A 26,990-nucleotide genomic window follows, 5' to 3' on the forward strand; every position below is an offset into this window, starting at 1 on the left:
GGGGTCTCTGCATTTGCCCTCCTCTGATATTTTGCTCTCTAAATCACTGAGGGCAGCTGTCTCATCATAGGCTGGTTTTTTTTTCAAAATAACCATCAGACAAGATCTTGCAGATACTAAAATGCCTCTTTCATTTGCTGCTAAACTCATTCCACTGTGCCTCTCTTCAGCTCTTTTAGCACAATACTGGCTTCTGTTTCCTGCCACAGAGAGTCTGCACATCCAGGCAAGTTGCACTGGGAAGGGTTGAGATGAGGGTTCATGTGAAATGACAGCTATCACAAGGTGGAGAAGGTCATGTAACCTTGAGCGTAACATTTTAAATGTTGACATATAACCAACCACTGTTACAGCTTATTCTCACGGGTCTACAGCGTTCAGTCTGCCTTAGATTATGATCTCCTAAATTTATCTGTGACACTTTATGAAATGGTTCTTTCTTGCAACCTAGAAACAAGATTTTTCAGCTAGTTTAGAGGATATTTGAACACAGAGGTGACCTAGCTCTTTAGACAAATGTAACACCTGGTTTCTCCAGGTGGCAAACTATGAACTCAAAACAACTCTTGCTGATGTCAGTGGTAACTTCTGGCTGTGTGGTACTTCCAGAACAAATAAATATTTACTCTTCTGAATGTGGATTTATGTATTTCAAGTTCTATGTAAGGATTTTAGGAGGCAGGATGTTTGTTGTAAGTTCTTTTCAAACACATATGAGGACAAGAATTCAGGATCAAGACTTGCTCAGAACTGCCCTCCTAAGAGACCTCAGAATGGTGCAAGTCTGCTCAAGCAGACTATAGAAGAGCTATAAAAAGCAAATCTCTAACGTGCTAGAGATACAGGCCAATGAGGCGAGGACAACAAAATAAATTCCAGATTATATTCAGTATCTTAAATGCCTCCTTTAAATCAATATAAGACCATACAGTGATTCCCTATCTGAAGTTGTACCTGCTCTTATCTCTGTGACACACAAGATGTATTTGCACACTTAATTTTGTAAAACCTTTACTCGTACACAATTTATGCCCAGTGCTGAGGAGTCAGTGTTCTTTGGTAGACAAAAACAGAGCACATAAACCGAAGCTGTGTGACAGAGATGCATTAAAAGGAACACTACTGACCTTGAATAGTTGCCAGTGTACTGTTGCTCATCAGGGCTGGGCTGAGAGCACCACCTAATGTCCCTGGATTGAGGCTGAGTAAGGCACCTCTGCAGGAAGGAAGATCATGGAAGAAGTGGAAAAGAGAAAGAGTGTTACTTTTAAGAAAAGGTTGTCACTGTTCAAAAGTACACCACCATATTTAAAATTAAAAATACCAAAAGGGGTGGGGGGACATGGAGGAAGGAAAGACCAGAGATTAAGGGCTATTTTCAGTTAGTTTTTCCTCCATGAGTGGTTAATGACATGCTTGAAGTACAAGCACTGTAAATACATGACTTGCATTCATTGTTGGTGTAAAATATTCCTGTGAAGTATTTTGGGAAATCTTAATTGATAGAGAACTATCATCCTCTCCCAAATGCAGATAAGAAATACGTAAATCAAGAGGAATTAAAGAAACAAGGAGACATCTGTCTGAGCAACATTTCTAAAACTACAACTTCAACAATACATCATCATGCATCTTTGAGAACTTCTTGCTCATGATGCAGAAATGAATACAGAGGTGTGAAGTGGGTCTAGGCTATCTCTCCATTTTACAATTAGAAGGACAGATTCTACGATTCAGTGGTAAATTGCAGTTTTTGAGTCAAGCTCTGCAGTGGAATGAATGATTTATCAAGCAACAACATCGCTGCAACACAGCTTTTTCACCTTTAAAATGAACACAGTATTTGTGCACTGTGATGGGAATGATCAATTGCCACCTGTGAGTAAACCTTCAGAACCTGAGATAAATGACAGTGATACATAAAAGTGATTTATCCCAAGAATCCTCCTTCACTCCTCTGTCACCTCACCTGGAAGGGTGTGCAAAATTGATCCTTACCCAGCTGCAAACTGCGAGGATGCCATCAAGCCTGGGTTTAGTCCTGCTGCAGCAGCCATGGCAGCAAGACTTGCATTTGCAGGCAACTGTGCAGCTCCTTGTAACGCGGCCGCTGCCGCTGTTTGCAACCCTGATGCCGTTACCATCACCTGGCTGGTCCCAAGAGGGGAGGACAAGGGAGTGGAGGTTGTCTGTGTTGTGCTGGTCTCACTGGCACTGGATGCCTCTGAAGTGGAGGCTGAGGCAGAAGGGGAAGGACTCAGGGAGGGTGATGTCACTGCTGAAGAAGCTGGAGGTGCTGTTGAAATCACTGTTGCCGTGTTGTTGGAGGTGGTTTCTGTTGTGCCTGGAAGATTGGTTCTGGTCAGGTCAGCACAAAACAGATACCAGACAACAGAAACCCCTGCCCACCCGATCTGAACTGCATGTCCAGCTGAAAGGGACACAAACAGACGTTTATGTAGTACCAAGAAGCACCAAGAGTTCAAATGAAAAAATGAAATGACACTTCTCAATGGGAGGCTGAGGAGCTCTAGAAGCCAGCAATGAAATACAGCATATTTTGTTTCAGCACTACCTGTAATTTTATTTCTGGAAAAGTCAACTCAGTGGTCACAAAAACTGAAGCTTCCTAGTGCAGCAACAAGGAACAATGACAAGAATGTCCTGGGATACCAGTGACCAATAGTGAATGACTCTTTTAAGAATTCAAAAGGGACAAACGGTAGGGGTGGAAGGAGAGATCAGCCCTTACCTGTGACTGACAGACTGGTGACAGCAGGACTGGCCAGAGGGAGCACAGGGTTGACAGTCAGGGTTGTAGCTGCACTGCTAGTCACAAGGCTTGGTGTGGTTGCCACCTGGAGGTCAAAAATGAATAAAACTGCTCAGCTGCTCAAAGCTAGTTACACACTAGACCTGGATTTCTTTTTTCCCATCCTCAGCTGAGGAAGTTATCAGGGAAAACACTGCATATAAACTAATTTTTTTGTAATTCCGTTACTTTATCATTCAGTGAAACAACCATAGCACCTTCTCTAATTGCCAGCAATATCTTTATTCTTAATAATTCAGTATTTGAAAGGGAGATATACCCATATCCATATTGTCTCAAGACTGCAGGTTAGCCCTCTCTCTCTCTCTGCCGCCCCACAAAGAGAGCACCTTGTTTTAATAGAGACACTCTTACAGAAAGAGTTACAAAATATATTATTTCTACATGTTGGGTTTTTTTACTTGTAAACATCTTTTCAGCTCCAAATCTCTTTCTCTGGTAAAATTAGGTAAATGCCCCAGCATTAACAAAGGTATTTAGAGTAATGTGTTTATATGGAGAAGCAGAGTAACATTTCACTTTTACTCAACCAAACTATAAGCTCTACTTTGGTAAGTTTCCTTGTCCCTCTGAATTTTAAAACATACAAATGGAATTTTCACTTGTGGATGGCTTATTACAAGAAAGCTTCAATAAACTGAAGGCATTACAGATAAACACCAAAGATTTAAGGCTGGAGAAACTAGCTTATGAGGAAAAATGAAATATAAGGAAAGGACTTCTTATGGACGAGAAATGGCGTCCAACAGTAATATTTGAAGGCTGTTATACATCAATGAGAGAAATGAATCCTTTAGAATTGCCCAAGAGAACATAGCCAAGGATATAGGCTAAAACATTCCTCCTTTCCACTCTCTTACCTTAAGTCTATGATCAGAGAAATACCTCTCATGCTACACATCCCCTTAGAGGGAGTCAAATGCTTCATGCATTTTAAACAAGACTGGGGCAAGTGGGACAGATCTGAAAGCTTTCTGCCCATCTCAAATAGTGTATGAAATTAAGCGGAGCTGGATACACACTACACCTCCCACTAATGCAGCCCAGCAACCGCATCTGTCATCTGTCCAGCGAGCAGTTAAGGCCAAGGTCACAATCCCTATTTCAGGGCAGAGAATGACCTGGAATTAATACAGCTCACCCCGTGGTTACAGTGAGTGACTCCAGCCAATGCAAAAGGAGGCTGCCCCCAAAAGGAGCCTTCCCCTCCAATCCTGCTGCAGAGCCCGAGCCCTCGTGCAGCCAGGCTGCAAGTCACCCTGGTTATCTAACCATACTGAAAATTCATCATTGTTCTTCACATGGCTAATTTGCAGCCAAACTACTAAACTAAGCCCAAGCATCCTATGGACACAATCTCCAGAGCTGACACAAGGAATCAACAAAGCACACAGTCAGTGAAGGCTGGGGGCAGCAGGGCTGGAACATCCATTTGAGTAGCAGCACAGTCTTAAGAGAAGCTTAGAATGAGTGAAAACACTAGTGAAACTTCACTGATGAAAGGAAGACTGTGGTTAACACCTCCATTTCTTACATACAATGGCAGATTACAGCAACAGGAAAATTTCTGTAGGAAAGCTCCTTTAAGTTGGAGTCTGAACGAACTTGCAGTTACTAAAACACACTGTCATAAATCTCACTATGTTCTGCCTTGGTAGCAAGGCATGCAACCTTGCTTTGCAATTGGAGGGGAAAAAAAAGAACAATAATAAAAAAAACTAAGTACATTTAACACAGCCCTTCCCCTGAAACAAAAGGTTGCGTGCACACACCCTGAGACAAGGATGCGGGGAGAGAATAACACGTCACCAAAATTAATGGTTTAATGAAGTACTGGAAGATATTAGCTACTACGGTGATGAGGGTGGAATAAATACTACAGAAGGACAGCTACAGGCTACATAAATTCCACCACATTCCTATTAGCATAGCTACTATGAAATCTAATAGCTACTGTTTCTATTTATGAAAACAGACCTCCATGGACATTGGTAGCAAAGGTGCTGAAGGAACCTTGATGCATGTGTTTTGTTACTCATATTTTCATGAAGTTTGTGTTTACCTGAGGCAAATACAAGTGTGGGAAATTAATTACATGAGTATTAGCTAAACTGTTCTTTTGTTCCATGTCTTTTTTTTAATATAAATAATTTCTGACTAGAAGTAACAACAATGGTATCTGTGTGACCCAAATCTCCAAATGATACAGAATCACAGGGTGGGTAAGATTGGAAGGGACCACAGTGGGTCCTTTGGTCCAACCTCCCTGCAGGGTCAATCCTACAGAGCACATGGCACAGAATTGAGTCCAGATGGTTCTTGAGTATCTGCAGTGAGGGAGACTCCACAGCCTCTCTGGGTAACCTGTTCCAGTGCATGACACATTTTACTGCTGCTCATTTACTTACCAGAGCAGCTAAAATAAGAGAGGAGGGGTAGAGCTATTAAGCGCTTTTAAAAAATTACTATTATTTTATATATATTTTTAAAAATGGAAAAAGGAAAGTCCAAATATAAACTGGAGGTATTATCTGAAATATGTTCAAAGCAATAACCCCAAGTGCAAATTTGGTAGTCAGAGTATTTGTTCATGAGCTGACTAAATAAAACACCCTCACTGAATGCCTGAATAGTGCCCGACTTGTAAGCATTATCTCTCTTAGACAGTATCCAGGTGGAATATTCCAAATGCCAGTAAAATATAAATATGTGAGAACAGGTCTGCTGTACAAAGAAGGTGCAGCATGTGTAGCTTCCACAGTGAGCACAGCAGAACCACCTCTCCAGTGATCTTTGACAACACAGTTCTTGACTCTTACCAGTGAGGTTGGACAAGGGAAAATTGCTTTGATGGGCGAGCTGCTGGTTCCACCACTGCTGGGTGGGTTGATCCTTTTCTCCTTCTGGCGCCGGTTACAGAACCAAACGCGGATCACCTCCTTCTCCATGTTTAGCTGGTCAGCTATCATGGCGATCTCATCCGAGGTAGGCTTTTGGTTCTGACAAAAGAAAATGGCATTTCAAAAGCTCTGAAATTACCTCCTGAAGTTTTACATCATAGCTTTTTCTTCAGCAGGCAGAAATCTGGATGGGTGACTCAGATCCAGAATCTGGTCAGTGGTACAGCAGAGACAAACCACAGCAGACGCTTCTGCCCTCCAGCTAAAACCCTCAGATTATTCATATTTAGACTACAGCCCCATTTATCCATCCTCATGTTTAGACCTATGTCTGAATACACTGGAATGCAAAATCACAAAGTCAGGGAACTTCAAGAACCAGTGGGTTTTTCTGAGGGGGTTTGTGTTTGTTTTTAAAGTGAAGCAGATGTTGATGCAAGTTTCTCGGCATGGGTTTTGTATTCCCCTTGTTTAGTACTAGCACTTTCCTAAATAGCACAGTAATGGGTTCACTCTAACACATATAACTATTAAGCAAAGTTTCTTCATTTCTTCATAGGCTGAGCACAGCACCAGGACCACTGACCTCCAGGAAACTCTTCTCTAAGGCCACACGTATGTTGGTCTCTATGCTGGTGCGTTTCTTCCTCCTACGGTTCAAGCCTTCAATCCCTTGCCCTGGAGAATTCAGGGCACTTGGGCTGGAGAGAGTTGAATCAGATGAGAGGTTTTCTGAAAAAGAAGAAAGTAATACAAACCAGGAGATTTAATCTGAATGCAGTGCAGTCTAATGCAAGTGTTCTTCACCTGTGCAAGGTATGTTAAGACCCGCTCTGTATCTATTCCAAACACACAGAGATTTATGAAGACCACATGCATTAATCATTGTATTTACAAATTACAACAGATACCTGAAACTAAAAAGCTACAAGCAAGCCCACAGGGTGCCCTCTGCTCCTGCATGCTACCACAGTACCCCTTTTATAATACCTGTATGAGGTTTGTCTCCCATATCTCATTCTACTCCACACTCACTCCCTGCAGGCTGCAGTTTAAAGGAAGAAGGAGCAACTGATATCCATGAGCCATAGCTGAAAGTCACAGGCAGTTATGAAAAAATCTGAGCAGCCTGAAATTTCCTTTACCCACTCTGCAATACACTAGAGGAAGTGAAGTTCATAACCAGCTTCACAGTGTTCAGCCTCTTCTCTCTGGACATCTTAGCAGATATTCAGTGCTACCAACCACTCTACACAGAGCACAGCTCCCCCTGCTTAGCTTCGCCAGGGCTCTTAACCCCTAATCCTGTCTTTCTGACACCACAAAGGAGCAAAGAGAGAACATTTAACCCCACCTGGTAGCAGGAAGAGCAATCTAACCAAAAGGCAAGTTTCAGCAGGGAATTTAAACAAAATGATTAATTATGGGTGGAGTTCCCTCACTGCACAGGGGTTTGTGGGTGATAAGTAGGTATCAAAGTTCACAGTGCCCACCATGATTCTGATAGACTCAAATTGGAAAGTATTTTCTAGGTTTCATTTTTTTAATAGTAATAGCACCCATAAGTGTGCTGAAACTCGTCCTCAGCCTGAAAACTCCACAGAAAACAAGCTGAGTTCTGTGGCAATAAATTCTGGAATCATTGGTACGCTTCTCCTGCCTACTTTTACCTGAAAGAAAAAGTAGTAGCCTCTGAAGTCGCCTGAATCTTTCTTCCAGAGATTTTCATGAAACTGAGTCAGAGCCAAAGACAATGGTTCCCCACTTGCAGGCTGTGAAGAACCCTGACACTGTTCACAGACCTTAACTTTAGAGAGACAAGTATTTCTTCAGGCTAGCAGGAAAAAAACCCCTATGACACTCTTTGCAGCACTGGACTCATCCAACATTGCTGGAAGGTTTGGGGACCACTGTCCTGTGGACTTGAGCACTAAGTGTGGAGGTATTTATGTTTTCTATCACAGACCTAGAACACCTAATGATAACCCCTGTCAGCAAAACAGAGTGACACTTTCTTTTGTCAATGCAGGACAAATTTTCAACACCGCATGAGATTATTTTCAAAATTTCAGAGAATGCTGTAGGCACCAGCATAAAGCTCTCTCCATTTTGGTAAAAGTCAGGAAGGCACACACCATCCCTGCCATCTGTTTAACATATCCATCAGTTTTATACTATGTACGACTGCATACTTGGATGAAAAAACTGGCTGACAGCACTCTCAAACACTTTCTATCCTCTTTCTATCCTAACACCTAGCACCACCATACAAGCTCCTTTTGCTGGTAGGAGATTTAAAAAAAAAAAGAACACTACCAACACTGGCATAGTGAATAACTTGTATCCCAGGAAAAAAAATAATATGGGAAGGAAAAAGCAAAACCTAACCCACAAAAAAACTCTTCCTACAGGGAGAAAGATTATTTATTTGGACCCTTGGAGAGAGATAAAAGGAATGCACACAGGGGTATGGAAGGAGATGGATGCAATAAGCTCTGCCTACTGAAACAACAAATCATGCAACCCTCTCTCTACCACACATCTGAAAAAGAAAGCTAGAAGAGGATTAGAAGTTATATGCATTAACATACATGAAGGAGGAAAACCATGACACATATTGTACCTCATCCCATGCAATTGTTCAGCTGTCTACAGAACACATTTCTGAAAGCTCATACTGGAACTATTTTGGAAGCGTATAGGTACATGAAAAGGGAACTACGGGCCCTTATTTCTACACCCTCATTTGTCCCAGGGGCAGCTACAAAGGCTGGTAGCTTCATAAAACCATAAGGGCACAAACGAAGCAGCTTTTCAGAATCCTACTGATTTTGGTAGGCTGGTGAAGAAATACACAGACTCATTCACCTGCATCATTGAGCCACTTTTCCAGAAGTGGCTTTAACTTGCACATGTTCTTAAAGCTGAGGTTCAAGGCTTCAAAGCGAGAGATGGTAGTTTGGCTGAAGTCATTTCCATAGAGTTTGCCCATAGCGAGCCCAACATCACCCTGGACAAAGAAAGAGAAAAAAGGGATTCACTGACATAGGCACTTCCAAAGCAAGGAATCCTGTCACATTCTGGTGTTCCCTTGGTGACTCCACTGCTGTGTGGGATTTCAGTTTCACAGAGGCTTTCTCAGCGCTACCAAGACTCATGCTAAAGCAATAATCATAAAGAAATGTCAAACCTCAGTCAGTTCAACCGTGCAACTCTTTCCAGGAAATCCCTGATGCTTTGTCTTCTTAGCATTATCACTGAGCAGCACATTCTACTGAATAACTCGTAACATTTTCTTAGTTCTTTAAAATAAATAAAGGCCAAGCTCTCTTTAGGAGCAGATTTAAGTTTTTCTGCATATTTCACACCAAAGAAGAAACATTCAAATAAGCAGAAACGCAATGAATTCACGTTCTCAAATTTGTAGAAAATACTCTAGAAAAGATGTCTGCAAACATACATCACATTTAAATAGATGTATAATAGATAAAATTAATAGATATTCTTATCTGAACTGTTAGTGTCTTCTGAGGTTCAAACCAAATTTCTCCCCAACAGATACAAATTTCAAAGCAGACAAGAAGTTGAACCATTTCAAATAATGATTCACAGCAGTCTTGACTATCATTACCCATCTGCCAGAAAGCTATCCAGGAGATTTACAGGCAGATGATCATCTTTTTACATCTATTATTGCTTTTTAAACTCAGTTTTAGCTAGCTATCAGACATTCTGCTTATCCTAATGTATATTTATATATTATATAGCTATGTAGTAAACGCTTGGAAAGTGGTGTTTAAAAAAATAATCAATCCATTCTTGATTGTGGCCATTAAAAACACCATAATATTTTCATGCTTTGTTTTGAAGCTGGAAGGTCCTGCCCTTTGAAAAAAAAAAAATGCACTTATATTTCAAGTACACTATTCAGTCTAAAGCAGCTTTATTAAGCTTTTTATTTTAGCACAAAACAAAGTATGAGAAGTCTGGAAGAAGAGGCTGAAAAGCTGGAGCACAGTTAGTGGAGTTTAATTGTGAATGGGTTAGTTGGATTGGGCGTAAAGCTTGCTTTTCTTTGAGGTCAGCTCCACAACCACAGCTGGGTATGAGTACACTGACAGCATGCAGAGTGGCCACACACAAGCCAGGAAGAAAACAATCTTTGGGAAGCTTAGTAAATTGTGTAGGTTGAGCAAAGAAAACAATTTCCTTCCTAGTAGAGGACCAGAACAATTGGTTTGTGTGCCCTTCAATCAGAGGAAACACGTGGGAACTCACATTTATGCCTCTACTCATATGCCAGGATCCTGTGCATTTTAAAACTCATAAATCATTCCAAGAGGAGTAACGTGGATGCTCTTCTGGGTTTATGAAGAAGAAAACCTGGCTATGTAAACCATTTTAGAGATAAGTTGATTTATGTCTGGCAGGAAAGAGTTATGAAATTTGCTCCAGTCCCCCAACTAAATTTAATTCTGGATTTATGTTGTTCTTACTAACATTTGCCATCTGATTTAAAATGAATAGTTAACCATTTCTTTGTCAATGCCAAAAGGTGGCAGCATTTCAGCTGTAGGCAAGGGAATTTACATACTGGGATGAGAATTTTATATATTGGGATGGCCCACAGATAGGATGGAATAGAGTATAAAGGCACTGTATACACATCTGATCTACTCTGCAGGTTGACTGAAGCTCTGGTAATGAACTGAAACTGATTAAAAGGTACATCATTGTTGTGTGTATCGGTCTGTTAAGAAGCTCAGATGGTCTAGCAGAGACAATACCTTTCACAGAATAAAAATAATATTGTCTAAAATGTTCACTCATGTAGCTGGAATCTGTACTGAACAATTAGTCCCAGGCCTGAAATGATGCTAAGGTGCAGTTTGCTCATTGTGTCCCTGTATGTCAAACATGGAGGTATTTTTAAGGAAAACAAACAAAAGGATTTAAATGCATCACCCACATTTCAGTGTGGGAGAAGAGACAGAACTGCTGAAATTCAAAACCTGTTTTATGGTTCACACAACAGAATGTAGTAAGTGATTAGTTTGCAATGCAAACTAAATCTTACAATTATTTTTGAAAGGCAGGGGTGGCGTGAGTCTGAAAAAGCTTACAGTACTGCTGGAAATAAATTTCTTTTATCCTCTGAAAGGCAGTCTATTTATCCAACTATAGGAAACCAACGTAATCAGGGTCTCTAATTATCATCCAATTATGCAATTAGGTTGAAGTTATTAGAACAGCCTAATTACACACATACAAACTCAGAGTAGGATAGGAACGACCAAATGTAATTTTATCACATTCTCAAGATTCCCCTTTTTTAATCTGAAAAGCAAATACTGAAATGTAAATCTGAGCAGTTGTGTTCATTTTTCCTCACCATGAAAATTCATAACAGGGTCAATAAAGAAAGGTTAACGCATAACTTTAAAAGTCTAGCTGAGCCTTTATAATCATCTCACAGCAGGGCAGATTAAACATAATAATGAGAGATCTACACGAACCTCCTCAGTCAGGCTATAGGGAAGCTATTGTATTTTACCCTATTCTGTGCTGCTCTATTCGAGCTTTTGTGTGTGTCCATCACTCGTATTTCTGTGCCTCCCTCTAGTGGAAAGAAGGGAGGGAAGGAGGCATACATGCCAGCAAAATGCACTTCATTTGACTAAGAACATTCTGTTCTTGGCTTATAATTAAGATGCTGCCAGGAACTTTCATTATGAACTTTGATTTTTCAATTTAGGACTTTGCCAGAAAAATAAATCTGACTTCAGCACATACTTTCAGCTAGAGTAGATTTACTTATTCTGGGGGGACATATGTTGAATTGACTGCTCTGAGCTCAGACTTTTAAATACTTTGATTTTTGCATGCTCTTTCTTCTAGTAAAGACATGCTTATGCTTAACCGCAGACTCCTGCCAAAATTAATTGTTTACCTGGAGAGATATATTAATTTTGCAGGGGAAAAAAATAATTCTGATATTAATAAGAAAGGACTCCTGGAACCAAGTTCCTTTCAACAGAATAATGGAACATATAAATGCACTTTGTACTTTTAATTGTAGACTTCATTCAACCACTTTTACTATGTTCAAGATTACTTTTCTTCTGCTCTACGGGTATTTCTGAGCTTTTAAACAAACCAAAACAAACCACAACTCCAGTTCACCCTTGTAGGGAGAAAACTTCAAAGGTGACAGTCCTTTCAGGTTTTGTTTAGGAACCTTAGCAAAAGCATTAAATACAGAAATCATTGATGTTTAATAGGAAAATACGCTTGAGAGATAAAAACCCTTTGACATCCAAAGCAACTGCACAAATGTGATATACTTTTTAAACACACAGAGCAGTTAATTGTACCGTATGATTTTTGGAACTTTGTACTTCTGAAGGCAGCTTTAAAGTGCTTTGTCCCATTCATGTCACATCCTACAGAATGAATAGTGCACATGCAATGACATCTGGAGCTGGTAAATGCACGTTTTCCCCTGCTGGGAAAATGGCTATGCTTTAAAACCAACAGGGAAGTAAGATGGATGTATGGCTTTTTCTGTTATTTCTTAGAAATCCCCTACATAAAGGCCAGAGCATAACCCTATTTAAGCAGGTTCTCCTAGGAAATGATGGAATTGTAGTCTCCCTCCAGACTTGAAAGATGAGACCTCAGGTTCCACACTGGCAGGCACTAAGGTACGCAGTCTCACCTGAGTGAATCCAAGTTTGATCCGTCTTTGTTTGAAAGTCTTGGCAAACTGCTCAAGCTCCTCAAGGTCACTGGGCTCCTCCAAGCTGGGAGTGTCGATTCGCTTTGGTGTTGACTGGCTCTGTGGAAGTGCCTGAACGGGGGTCGCTGCTATTGTGCGTGTTGGGGTTGCTGGCTATTGAGACAGCAAGGGAAAGATGAAAATCAGACTTAAGAGGATAATCAACAGAAATTAAATTCCAAAAAGGTATGTGATGTTCGTGTGAGAAGGGTCAGTGAATTGGCTATTTCCTGCAATCTGGAAGTTTCTCCAATTTATTTATGTTCCTCTCCAGAACGTGCAATGACGATCCAGAAAACTATAATAGCATGACAGGCTTTTAAAGGTTCTGTCATAACCAATTAAAGCAAAGTAAGAGATGTTCAATGGTAGCCAACAACTTTCGCTTGCTGCAGACGCTGCTCAAACAATGCTGAACATACTCTACATGATATACTTCTATCACTTATAGACACCTTGGCATTCATCCCTTTAAAAAAATTTAAAATTGCATCTACTGGTCAGGTGGCAGATTTTCACCAGTGCAGAACATTCAAGCCTCCTATTTAATCCTGGAAGACTGTGCATGTACAGATGCAGCAAACATAGCAAGTTCCCTCCAATACCATCTCTTGTGACTGACTCAACTCTTCAAGAAAAAACTAGATTTACCTCTAAGCCTTCTGTTGATAGTTGCAACAATAAGAATGAACATACTGGTGACACAAGAAATTAAGCAAAGGCAATCTGCAGAAAATAATTCATTTTAGGTCACACTTTTCTTCTATATAAAGGGTAATTTTTCAGGAAGTCCATGGAAGGTTGACTGTTCCTGAACATTGGCATGCTAGAGCATTTTGCAACTACAATAAATATGTGGAAAAAAATTAGCATCTTGGAAAATGTTCACAGGTGAATAAAATATATTTAGACCTGGTATTGCACAGTTCAGGCTTTAAGTGCAACACGAACACCAGAAACACATTTTGAGTGCATAGCTCTACCTCCTTACATGCCATGATGAGCTGAGGATGAAGAGACAAATCATTTACTCCAGTTAAATTCTAGCCAGTTTAGCTGTGGCTCTCCAGAGTAAAGGTGATTTCATGCCTCTATGTCCTGTGCCCAGTTCTGAAACTCTGGACTCCTTCAGGGCAAATAAGAACAGCCTCAAGTCCAGGCAGCACTACAGTATTATGCAAAGTCTATGCAAAGGTTCAGAAAAGGCTCTTCTAAAAGGAACGGCCTACATATAGCTCAGTCTTTGCATAACTCCTTATGTTTTGTCCTGGGTTAGTGCAGTGTTTTGCAGTGCACAGCAGATGGTAGAGGGAGGTCAAGATCTGTAATTCCATTACTTGAGAAATAATGTAATCATATATGACCTTTCTAGGATTGCAGTTACATGTGTCGCACTTACAGGTTTTTAATATTTTTAAATTTACATTAATCATAGTAGGTAATTACTGCAATATGTCTTCACTAATTTCACCCACTTTGCATAATTTATTCTTTCTTAGTAGTTTTTTTTTTTTTTTTTTTTTAACCAAGAATAATCTTTAGTGGGGAATCATGCTGCTAGCTGAGGTATGAACTAGAGGTGAGACAACTTCCATTTTCCACATGATGCATGAAAAATACTAGAGGTGTATAATAGAAAATGTAGTTTTCAAAGACTCTGATAGACTCAGGCACCTTATTGCAGACTAGAAAATTCTTATACGTAACCAAGGTGGCAGGAAGATACTGTGTGATATTACATGATATTTGAGAAACAGCATGAAGCCATGAAACTAAACTGCACAGTAAAACCCAGAGCCAAGCACAACTAAATTTACAGGCACATGCAACCTTAAAATTGCTTTTCTTATAGTCTGAAAGCTTAATCACAGAGCTCTAATATTTTAATATACATCTATCAGAATATTTGAATATTTAATTTGTAACAATCTTTTTTTTACTTTCACAGACAGTAACTGGTAACACTGGCAATGACTTGGCAGTGATAGCAGAACAACTACACTAAAATAAAGATAGATTGCCACTGCAATCTTCAGAAAGGTACTTGTCAGTAATCTCCTTTGGAGCTTTTTAGGTAGCTCATACCTTGCTCCTCTGAATTTCCAAGAAAACCTTAAAGGAAATCAAACAATGCTCTAGTGCCATTAACTCAAGGTATCAATCATGAAAATTTCCAGCTAAAAATCCACTTTAGAACATTAAAGCCTGAAAAGAGACACACTGGGGTGGGAGCTACAAACCTGAACTATCTAGAAAGACAAATTCACTATTATAGCTACAACATCTATTCAGGTAACTAATACAAAGGGTCCATTCACTTGCCATAGTTTAAATCCCCTCAAAGCAACTCATGAAGTGTAGGAATAAGCCTGACCTGCGAGGCAAGGGTGATGCTTGGCTGAGACTGCAGGAGGTTGGCTTGGCTTTGCTGAGGTAGTTGCGTTAAGAGATTCTGCGCTTGCAGGAGACCTGGAGAGAGAAAAGTGTGCGTTTGGTTTGTCATTTAAAAACACTCAAACACGAAATGAGGTAAAATGAGGCTCTTGCCAAATGATGGAAAGCTACAAAAAACCCCTGAGATGTGAGCTTTCATTTCATCCCTGCATAGATATCTTCAGACTTTGGAGTTTTCGGCTCAAAATCCCCTTGCATTTTCCTGAAGTATAAGTGGTGACAGAAGGGAGAAGTGTGTGTAAGTCCCCTCTGCAGAAAGAGTGGCTGAAGATCTAGGCCATCCCAGTTCTGGGTGCAGGAATCATTCGCTGCCCCTTTCAGCACTCAGGTTTTGGATACACCTCTTCGGGTGACCAACAGCTGACCAAGAATTGCGGAGCCACACAAAAATACCGAGCACCAATGAGATCAAATTCAACAACTGAATACTAATCAAACCCACAAATTTGGCTTATTGATCACCCTCCTTCCTCTCTGAAACACCCTATGCCAACTGCCTAACAAGGAGGAAACTTTCTGGCAAACTTAAGCAGAACACACCAGAAGACACAACAAGTCTAGATAATTCCCTCCTGGGTCAAATAAAGTAGGAATCTTTTGGAAAAGTAATTGGAATTAAAGTTTAGGTAAGATACTGAACACAGCTCAATTTTAACGAATAGAATAAACACTACACTGAACACAGGAAAACCCTGCTACTATGAAAAGGTAACAAGATCAAAGAACAGTTGCAACTGATAGAACCAATATGTATACTATGCTGTCAATCTATGAATAAATTCTCTTACAGTCCACTTTTGTGTAGTTTATTAAATCTCTGAGGAAATTGAGATGCCTGCATCTAAATATTTTAACTAGAAGCTATCTAATTTTTTTTTTTTTTTGGTATTTATTTCTAATACAAAAATTATCTACTTTTAAGGGATGGAATCTTGACAAAAATATACCTACAGTTAGTCAAATCGCTCAAACTTACTGTGAAAAATATTAACTGTTATTTTTTAGGTACCTCCTGGCTACAACTATGAATTTCCACTACAATAATTTAAGAACCTGACTAATTAAACTTACACTTCAACATACCTAGTCCCTAAAACCAGGGGGGAACAAGAGATGGATGGACTGCTATGCCACCACCAACTATGTACCACTTAAATTCAACATCATCAGCTGACTGATCTACCTCTTAGCAGAATAAAGGCAGGGGAAACAGAATTTAGGACTTGATAAATACTGAGTGAGGAACTGGATGGTTTATGCAAGGTTAAGACCCTAAGAGACATGAAAAGAGGGATTACAATGGTTAAGAAGGAAAAAACGTACCCTCAGTAAGGGATACACAAGTACAGAAGAACTATCATCTGACAGTGACACTTGAGTTTTGTTTAACAAAGAGCTGAATATGTATTTTAAACAGAATGTTTCGCTACGAAAATGCTCAGGACCTACAGAATGCAGCCAGCTGCTTATGTAACATAATGGCACAGCAGAGACAACGATGGAAATTTGCTTTGCACCACAAAATCAATGTGTTCCAGCTGTGTTTTTGAAAAGCCACAGCGAGGGAACAGTGCTGCTCAAGGAACTTCCAAGACAGCCACCTACTACAGCTACATATTGCTTCTTACAATGCAAATATTTGTTCACTTGAAAGATGATTTTAGCTGCCCAGATCTAAATATTAATTAGTGAACAGTTCGCCTCTAAGTGAAGAGTTTTTGACCTGCACTCAGTGACAGTGAATTTAAACTGACAGCTTGAAAGAGAAAGGGGCAAACCCATCACACTGTCACCATGGAGTGGCTGACCAACAATGAAACAAAAACCAGGCAGCTGACAGTGATGACATTTGAGTTCTAGTCCACTGTTAACACCATTGATTACAAGTTACTGACTTGTCTTACGACTGCAATCAGAGTAATTAGGACAGGCCTCTTGTGAATTTTTGCCCCCAGAAAAATCCCAGAGGATGTTTTTCTGGCACTAACAATTTTGCTAAAGAACACAAACACAAGATGACTACACTCTTTCTAATTTTATTCTCACTCACATGTCTGAAATAATTATCACGGAATTATCAGTATAAAATAATCTGAACACATTTAATCTATTGTATTTTTAGATAATTTTATCCTAAGTAAGAGGTGCTGACACAAGGTGTCTCAGGCAGAAACTGGAGACAGAACAAGTCAGTTCAACCTGCAGCTGACTGAAGCAATGGTGAGAGGATGGGGAAAGCAGCTGGGCTGTTTTGGCAACGTGTCTCTCTCCCTGATTACAGCTCTTTCAGGCAGTTGCCATGCACACACCTTGGGCAGTCCCTGGCTCTCATGGGGGGGCAGCTGCAGTTGTGTTCTTTTCAGATATGACTTGCACCAGTCTAAACTTCTCCTTCATCTCTCTTCTGAGAAGAAACCACTGAGGTCCAAAATAACTTCAGTGAATTAACTTATAGAGCCCATAGCACTGCCTTTTCTAAGCAAACCCACACCTCTCAGGCCCCTGCTGAGATACTGGCATTTCAAACAATGCTGTTTCCATAGACTCATCCTGGCACCAATACTGCTTAACATCTTTATTACCAAGAAGGCTGATGGGACAACATATATTCTCAGCAAGTTTGTGGACAATACCAAATATGGGGAAGTGGTCAACAGGCCAGAAGTCAGGGTCTGGACAAACGGAACCTCATGAAAATCAATGCAGGAAAATGCAAGTTCTTCATGGGGGCTGGAATTACCCTGTGCAGCAATAGAGGGTCGGCACTGGCTGGCCGGAAAGCAGTCCCACAGGAAAAAGTCCTGGGGGTCCTAGAGGACAATATGATGACCATGAGCAGTGTGCCTTTGCAATAGACAGCCAACCACATCCTGGGCTGTACTCACAGGAGTGCAGCCAGCAGCTCAAGGGTTGTGCTTCTCCCCCTTCATTTGGCACCTGTGACACCACAGCTGAAGTCCTGCTGTCAGCTTTGGGTTTCCCAGTACAAGGCACAAAGACATCCTGGATTTTGTACATCCAAGGTCCACCAGGGTGGCTAACAAGCTGGAGCAGGTAAGTGAGCTGATTTGTTCAGCCTGATAAGACTAAGGTGAGATCCCTACTGCTTTCTTCAAAGACAGAAATGGACTCTTCTCAAGGATACACTGCAATGAGATGCAGTGGATATCGGAACATGGAAAACTCCAACTAGACATAGGAAAAGAATTTTTTTTTTTAAAAACATGATAGCAGTCAACTATTGGGGCAGGTACTTGAAAATGTTGCAGAAACTCCATCCTTGGACACATTCGATTCAACTGGCTGAGGCGCTGAATGCCTCCTGTAATTGGACCTGCTTGGAACAATTCTACCTGCTCTCTACAGGTCCCTTCCAACCCACCTGATTTTTTTGTACCTACAGAAGCTGATATTGTACTTGTGTACTTTACAGAGGTTGTATTCCTAACCCTCTGCCCCGGGTTTTGAGAGCACAGTGGTATTATTGCATTAAATATGGCACACAAATCACCTACGTGACACTCTAAAAGAATAATTGCATAGAGGCAGATACGGACCTATGCAAAAGTATGATAGTTTGGAAGCACTTAATTTCTTTTTTAATACTTAAAGTAAATATATCTATCATCATTCAGGATTTTTCCTGTAATGTCTAAGAGTAGCATGAATAATGGTCCAAGTCAAAAAACTCTTCCTGCCAGCCAACAGTCCCCAAGGACTGATCTGGGGTTCAGTTCTATCTAAAATTAAACAAAAGATAAAACAAACATTCAAGCACAGGCTTTTTCAGCATAATTTTTAAAAAGTTGGCCCAGAAGCATAATACATAATTCATCCCAAACTGATCTCCCAAAAGAGTGAGTTTTTTCATGTAAGAACTTGACTGCTTTATCTCTGCCAAAGCTGTTCGTCCTCTCACTAAAAGTTACCTTGCAAGACAAAGCCATTTACAACAGCTTTCACATGAGTGAGGTCTCAAAGTCTGTATAACACATATGAAAGAAGAAAACAGGACTGCATCTGGCCTGCTATCATCATCCCAGGCAACTTAACAATAAAAAAAATGAAATCACTAAGACAGTCTTTAATAATAAATAGCATTAACTTGAGAATAGGTAGACCCAGTTTCAATGTTTAAAGCTACTTAGAAGCTTGTCTTCCACCTTTGCTTTTCTGGATATTTTCTTTTTAAGTACTATTTCTAAAACTCATTGTGACACACTCTTAGATCTCGACAACTCCTGTTTACAATATTAATTTATACTAAATGCAGCACCATTTCCCCCTCCATTCAGATTTTTACTGATAAGATTTTTATTAGCAATATCTCACGAGTAAAAAGATGAACAGTCGCCTGATGAGCGATTATATTATATATATATTACCCTCATATTTTTAAGAAGCAGTTCTAATTGTAGTAAGGGATGTTAAATTGATTATTCTAGAGACGGCTCTATTAGATACAAGAACAGATACAAGAGGTATAAAGACATTACAAAGTGCTACATTCCTGCTGGTGACTTTAACAATAATATGAACAACAGTTGCTCTGAATAAGAAAACGTTCTAAATTTCTATTTCCATTCAATCTTCTGCATATCTGCTGAGGCTTGAAACAATGCCTTCAGTTATGATGTTAACAATTACCAGGCATGAAAAATGGGAACTTTAAAATTTGTTTCATATAAACTCCTAAATAGCCAGAAATCATGTGGAAAAAGGTGACTATATTAGACATATGACAGTGGATTTATAGGGAAAATTTCCTATCTGCTGCTGGGAGCTATAATGTGTATGTTGAAGAAAGACAGTAAAATAACATCCTGACTGTTGATTAATATTTTAGGTATTGAATTTCCTAAATTTTTTTCCGAAGTCAGATCTCAGGTCATGAAGTTCAACCCCTTTAAGAATCTAAATACAATTGCTGATAACTGCAGTGCTCTGTACCCCTCTGCCTCTTCAAGTAAAACACTTTTCTTCACCAAGTGTTTACATCTTCTACAATCTTGTTTAGTGTCACTATTCTTCACTTGTTTCCCTCAAAACTCTTCTCATTTTAAAAACAGTGTTTCTCATTTACATGACTACATGGCATACACAAAATATGTAGCGTAGTCTGTAAAGCAAGAAATTTCTTCCAGAATACATAATCTATACACAAATCTGAATTTTCATGTTAGTTATCAAATGTGTACATATATAAATCTCCATGCAGTACCAATGAAGCATCAAAAAAAAAATTAGAATGCCATTGGTTTTGAAGAAAACTCTATGCTAGTTTTTTCAGAACATTTATATTTTATGAAGTTGACTAATGGAGCAATAGGACAAGAACAACATGGAAAAGTCAGCTGCAACAGCAAATAACAAAATAAAAATACACACTTTCTCAATCTTTCTCATAAATAATAATGTACTGTTTGAGATCGTCTAACAATAACCATGAAATACTGCAAAAAAAACATATCAGAAAGTGATATAAGGGGTATTATGACACACATGTTGCTTTATCATTGAGTGCTCATGAAGAAAATGAGATCTATTCAAGCATTTCAGTTTGGAAGGTTGTCACACACTAATGGCCTATGGTCACAATTCAGCATATAAATCTTCCTACGTTTTTGAGCTATTCAGTTGTCCAGGCTGCCCATTACCAGTAAAACATGATGTCTCTAGCTACACTGCGTCACTGATGACAGCAATATGCAGGTCTTAAATTGTACTGAAGAAATAATTTTGCAGTGATGGCCTCTGGAAAAGGTACTATGAAAATCTCATCTAGTACTTATTCTACTTCAGAGATTTTAAACAAACAAGAAAGCCTTGCTTCTTTTCTGTAATGCAAACAACTCTTTTTGGGAGATGAATACTATTTGCTACTCTTAGTTCCTTTTTGTAAAGCATCTTCAGAGATATTTTAGAAAACCAGCAGAATTTAGTTGAAAAATGTAGGCAGACATCAATACCAATGAGTTTTTCAAAACAGTGCTTTTGTGCTTGCGGTTTTCTTAAAAGATTTTATTTTAAAAACAAAACAAAACAAAACAAAACAAAACAGAACAAAACAAAAAAAAAAAAAAAAAAAAAAAAAAAAAAAAAAAAAACAAACCACCAAAAAACCACCAAGCACCTATTTTAAAGAATTCTTGAACTAAATTTTAGTGGTTTGATTTCTTCTAGTACAATATGTTAAGTTTACAAGTTCTGCTTCATTTTAAGAAAACAGTAAGTACACATCACTAAATGCTTCCATGACTAGCCTTTAAGCCATTTTCTACCAGTGCTGGTATAAAATCACTCCTAAATCAAGTCCTATTAAAAGGAGGTTAATTTTGACTAACCCTTTATTCAAATGTGAGAGCATTCAGACAGTAAGAGCCCTTCAGTGTAATGGAAAGCCAGTTCTATCCAAGTCATAGTATGTAAGAAGGAATGATGCATGAAAGAATTGAAAGGAACAGAAGAAAATGAGGTGCAAAGAGCTGCTTTATAGGACAGCCAAGCTCTGCAGGACTCTTCAAGCATAACAGGATTTGCCTTCTGAGCAAGAATCTTTGGATTACCAGACCTGAACAACTGAGTAGAGTTCATGTAGAAGAGAAAGGGGGGAAAAAAGACCATTGGAGTATATCAGCATAAGAAGCCATGGCTAAATGCAGTTTTCCGTGGGCATCAACAAATGGGGTGCAATCAGCACCGTGATGCATGGCAGCCTGAACACATCAGTCCTCAGAACAAAGCTGCTGTACAACATCTTAACTGCTCTGACACACCACCACCTACCACTGCCTTGTTTGTCTTTGGCATGCAAGTCATACCCCATGCATTGCCAAAATATTATTTTAAGTGCTGTTACACAAATCCAGCATTCTAGCTCTTTTCCCAAGGTGTTAATTACTATTTCAGTTTATGACAACATTCATTGTACCCTCTTTAGGCTTAAGTACTTCTCCAGACTCCCACATGGACTTTTGATTTTGTAATCTTTTTCCAGTCTGTCCTGGTTTTGACCGAGAGAAGAGGTAATTTTCTTCTTAATAGCTGGTACAGTGCTGTGGTTGGATTTTGGATGAAAGCAATGTTGATAACACACTTATGTTTCACTTAATGCCAAGCAATATTTACAGAGTCAAGGACTTTTCAGCTTCTCACACAATGCACCAGCAAGCAGGCTGGGAGGCACAAGAAGCTGGTGGGGGACAGAGCCAGGACAGCTGACCCAAACTGGCCAAAGGGATATTCCACACCATGTGGTCTCATCCTTAGGATATAAAACCAGGGGGGAAAAGCTGGCTGGAAGCCACTGCTTGGGAGATGGCTGGGCATTGGTATGAACCACCTGAGTTTCACTTTGTCCCCTAAAAAAGCCACGTATGATTTGCTTTTCTGGCAAGGAGCACTTACCCTGCTGCCCCTGCGGCGTTTGTGAGATGATGAACTGTGCTGGCTGCAAGTTGGTTGTTGGATGCACCAACACAAACTGTTGCAGGTTGAGATTCTGCTGCTGAAGCTGCTGCAAGTGCTGCAAATCCTTAAGGAAACGGGAAGGGGGAAAAAAAAAAAAAAAAGAGAAGACAAAAAAAAAAAAAGGAAAAAAGAAAAAAAAAAGAAAAAGAAAAAAGAAAAGAAAGAGCTGTGTGTTAGACATTTCAGTCAGCAATGATTCCCAATATAAGATTTCCTATCAGCCAGTTATGCTCTAACATTTAGAGGTAAAAGTGGATGTCAAACACAGCAGTCCTGCTACTGAACATCCTTTAGAATGGCAATTTGAATATCACTCTTGTTCATAAAACCAAAGTTATTTACTAAATAAACCAGCAAAGTATATCCAGCACTGTTCTGCTTTAAAATCAAAACAAAAGAAAACAAACAAACAAATCAATCTCCCTTCCCCCCAAAATTCAGGAGTTTTCAAATACATTAAACTTATCAGCACACAGATTTTGCAAACCTATTTTTTGAGGATGGAACTCTGCTACAAATCAAGCATATTAGCTGGGAGGTTTTTTTTTTTTGTAACAACAGCTTGCAATTACCATTTGAATCAACAACAGGAAAGCAAAATGCTATGGATTCCTTGTTTGCACTCTGTTCAGTTCGAATTTCAGAAAGTAGCTAACTCAATAAGTAAATATATTTGATTTGTTCTGAAACAAATTACAATAAGCTTAATAGATATGACTATAATTAAAGGTTAAAAGGAATAATCCAAAACACTGCATTATTGGAGAACCCTACTTTTATGTATTTAAACCATTCAGGACTATTAATTTTCTATAATTAAATGACTGGTCTCAATGTAAAATGTTAATCTCTGAGAAACTGAGTTTTCAAGAAAAATGCTTCAACTTGACATTTAGCTGGAGAATGAAAACATAAAGAACTGCTTAAAAATATTGTTCTCCCTAACTAGCCTTTTTCCTTTTCATCTCCAAACAGGACAATAACAAGAGCAACTGAAATTTAAAAAACACACTGCAAAGTCAGCCAACATAACAGTGGTAATCCATGAAAACGATCTAAACACGCGTGTCGGATTTTTCCATCTTCCCAGGAAGAACCTGTTTCAACATACTCACCAAGAGGTGGATAAAAGCCTGAATGAAATAGTTCCCACACTTGCAACCTCCCAATAAACAAGCGAAACCAAGCAGCCAAGAAGACTCTCCCAAAGCTCTGTTTCAGGGAAGTTATTATTCAGGTACCCATTTGCAGAGAAACCCTGTGCAGGTGCAGCGGTGCCAGAAACAGTGCCCGGTATGGCTGCTTGGAGCTGCTCATGTTCACACAGCCCCAAACACACTCGAGTTCAAGCGAACCAGAGTAACAAAGAGCTGCTCCTTAAGCTGCTCCCTGGACTGATGCAGGTTACTGAGCACTCCCACAACCTCCTCAGCCAGAGGATGGGAAAAACCATTCACTGCCAGCAGCGGAGACAGAGATGAGAAGTCAAGACAGACTGACAAGGAGAACTTCTTTCTTACACAATGCTGTTATCTGTGACCTTACATTATTTTAAATCTGTTAAAACTAACCAGAAAGTTGCAACAATCTCCTTCTGGAGATGAGGGGTGGGGAATGTCAGAAATGAAGACTAGGGGAAAAAAAAATAGGGAGTCCACTGATTTATGAGACCATAGACACGCATTATAAGAAAACATCTACTTAACCTGCATTACACAGACACTGGCCATCAATCACTTGGGCTACTTGGCCCTGTAGAGTCAAAAGCATGCAGTGTAATAATATGGTAGACAGACACCAGATGGATTGATCAAGCAATGCTCTTTAAGAAACGGAAACTTCCATCTCATAAGAGAATGGGAAAATTTAAAAAGTGACCATAAGCAAAAAAGTGGTTTTAAAGTCGATAGTATTGTTTGCTTTCAGAAAATTTCTGAAATAATGCAACCATTCCTATGAAAGCAAGACCAATTTCCTTCTTGAAAGAGAGAAATATCTATTCCAATTTTATCCTGGAACTCCATGTTTCTTATGATTTCATATCCTAACATCACATTGGTCAGAACTGCTACCAAAACCTCTTACTTCTTGATCTCAACACAACATGGATCTCCACTCATTTATTCACTGATTTTCAATGCTCAGCTGGTTACCTCTGCACATCATGCTAACCCTCCGGCTCAGAGGGGGCTCATACTGGAATGGATGTGAGTTAAAAACAGAAATGGAAAGATCCGGGCAAGCAGACTAAGGTTGCTAACACTGGGTGGAAGAAAAGGAAATAAAGAGAGGCTGCAGGATGAAAATAAAGGTAGATAAGAGAAAAAACAGAAACACAAAAGGAAGAGTTGGGAAGACACTGCAGAAGAAAAAATATCAATGGAAGAACAGACAGGTTAAGGACCTCTCCCACCAAAAGCAAACAAATGAAATCACCCCAGATGACCAAAGAGATCTCAGATGATTTAAAGCACCCCCCACAGGAGATGGGAGTTACACGCAAGAAAGAATACAAAGAAACAGTGGCAGTGTATCTGTAAGATCAAAGGAGGAGAGCTTTTTGTTTAAGACTATAGTATTCATAACACCGGCTACCCAGCTAAGACATGACAGCTCTTATCATCAGGCTCTTACACTTTAATATGAGAAAACTGTTTTTAAATTGAGGCCTCAGGGATAACTGATATAAGCAATCTTATTCTGTGCATCTGCCTTGGTAAATGGTATGTTGGCTAAGTCTTGTTTAAATACAGAAATATAATTCTGCAACGCAAAATGAAAATGATACCTCCAAGGCTAATCACTGCTAAATAGCCCTTCCAGCCCCTCAAATGCATTTGAAATCCAACTTTATTTCCACCTTGGGAAAGTTTTATTATTTAGTTAATTATACCATTACAATAAATCTCCCAATAGCAACCACATGAACAAACCTGACACTGTTTTCCTACACTGATCTTTCTTCCTCAGTGTTAAAATCTGTATGCTAGCACAAGCACATAGAGATGCAAAGACTTTCAGGGAAACATGCATGTCTTCTGGTGCTGCCTAGCAATTTAGAAAGATCAAAACAATCCAAATCCTACCTCGGCAGAATAATCTGTCAAGTGCTATGTCTTGGTGTGAGGAAGACATTTTGTCGTAAAAAAAAATTCATCTAAATTTCTAAATTCAATGCCATTATTTCCAATTACAGCTTCAGCACAAACTTAAGCATCTGTGTCATTTTGAGATTTACATCATATAAATACAGAGCATAGATCCTGAAAACAAGGAAGTTTATAAAGAACCCCTTAAGTTGATACACAAATGTTTAGTGTCAACCCCACAGCAGCCCAGGAGCAACACAAGCTCCTCACCAGGCTGCTGCAGCAGAAACCTTACATGAACTGCAGTGCACATTAAAGATCTCATGCTTCTGCAATTAGTTAATTAAAATAAATATGGTAATCCTCCTGCTGCAGAGCTCTGCCAGCTAATCAATTATTCAAAAATCATCAATTAAAACAAACATTCAGCTATTTGTATAATCAGCTATATGTTTACAATAGCAACACAAACAAAGCTGAGCACTGCTTACAAATCCTTGCCAAGATGGATCAAAAAGCATGGTGCTATCTACCTACAAACCTAGACGGTGTATGTTTTCTGTAAGTACCTCAAATTATATCCAACACCTGCACAATTTATGCCCTGCACTTTCACCGTAAGGAGCAGATAACAAGATTCAACCAAGCTCATTTATGTATCAAAATAACCCATCCTAAAAGACATTAATTGTAAATTCAAACATTTAAGTAATTAGAAACATCAGAAAACAAGTACAACTTTAATTTGTTCTGCATGTGGCAACTACATCCTATTTTTCAGAGAGCCTTTAGATCACTCGTGCACAAATCAGACAATGCTGCCTTCAGAAACTCTTATTTGACAGCACGTGCCTGATCTTTTCAACTCCTCTCAAACACTCTCTGAAGATTTTCTAAGTTCTGGAGAAAAAGCCAGTACAAAACTAGTAATTGTAGTTTTCACATTTTCAGAGCTTCCCACTGGAGTGGGAGAGCAGGATTAGAAACATTTCACACACAGATCCCATTGGTATCCACTGCTTCGGTGGCCTATTTGACAAACATAAGGCCATAAAGTTCACAGTACAGATTTTGTTAATATTAAATTCTAGTCCACCACACTTCAGTGAAGCAGACCTTGCTATCTTAAGCTGCACACCTGGAAGACAAGAAGCCTATAGATTACTTGTATTTAGGTTGAAAGACTCACATCCCATCAAATGGGAGCTCTGTGACAGATGCATGGGAAGATGTTAGAAGCTACGACCAACAACTTCCTTGACAAGGACAATCTCCATTCTCTTCTTGAAATCTGTCTGTATTAGTGCCTACAGACAGTCTCAACAAAGTTAAGGTAGGATCTTGAGAATTACAAGCTTCCTTGAATGCTACATCCTTCAGTCATCTCCATGTCATGTCAGTGAAGTGGAATCCTCTGCTAAAAGAGGTGTTATTTGGCGATATAACTTCTCACAATGCAACAAGAG

General features: G+C 39.4%; 1 protein-coding gene across 9 annotated transcripts in view; it reads right to left on the reverse strand.

Annotated features, from left to right (window-relative positions):
• Positions 1-26,990, reverse strand: part of POU2F1 (POU class 2 homeobox 1) — a 114,014-nt gene that overhangs the window by 11,655 nt on the left and 75,369 nt on the right. For 7 of the 9 annotated variants that reach the window (XM_048293460.1, XM_048293459.1, XM_048293446.1 and 4 more), the window contains 9 exons: positions 22,373-22,499; positions 14,886-14,980; positions 12,452-12,625; positions 8,602-8,743; positions 6,320-6,465; positions 5,653-5,832; positions 2,753-2,858; positions 1,999-2,344; positions 1,128-1,216 (listed from right to left, as the gene is read on the reverse strand). In XM_048293460.1, coding sequence (XP_048149417.1) covers positions 1,128-1,216; positions 1,999-2,344; positions 2,753-2,858; positions 5,653-5,832; positions 6,320-6,465; positions 8,602-8,743; positions 12,452-12,625; positions 14,886-14,980; positions 22,373-22,499 — 1,405 coding nt within the window. The remainder of the gene's footprint in view (positions 1-1,127; positions 1,217-1,998; positions 2,345-2,752; positions 2,859-5,652; positions 5,833-6,319; positions 6,466-8,601; positions 8,744-12,451; positions 12,626-14,885; positions 14,981-22,372; positions 22,500-26,990) is intronic. The other 2 variants (XM_048293447.1, XM_048293439.1) reach the window with 1 other exon arrangement.

This window comes from Corvus hawaiiensis, chromosome 2 (genome assembly GCF_020740725.1).
Source record: "Corvus hawaiiensis isolate bCorHaw1 chromosome 2, bCorHaw1.pri.cur, whole genome shotgun sequence".
In the NCBI taxonomy this organism is placed as follows: domain Eukaryota; kingdom Metazoa; phylum Chordata; class Aves; order Passeriformes; family Corvidae; genus Corvus; species Corvus hawaiiensis.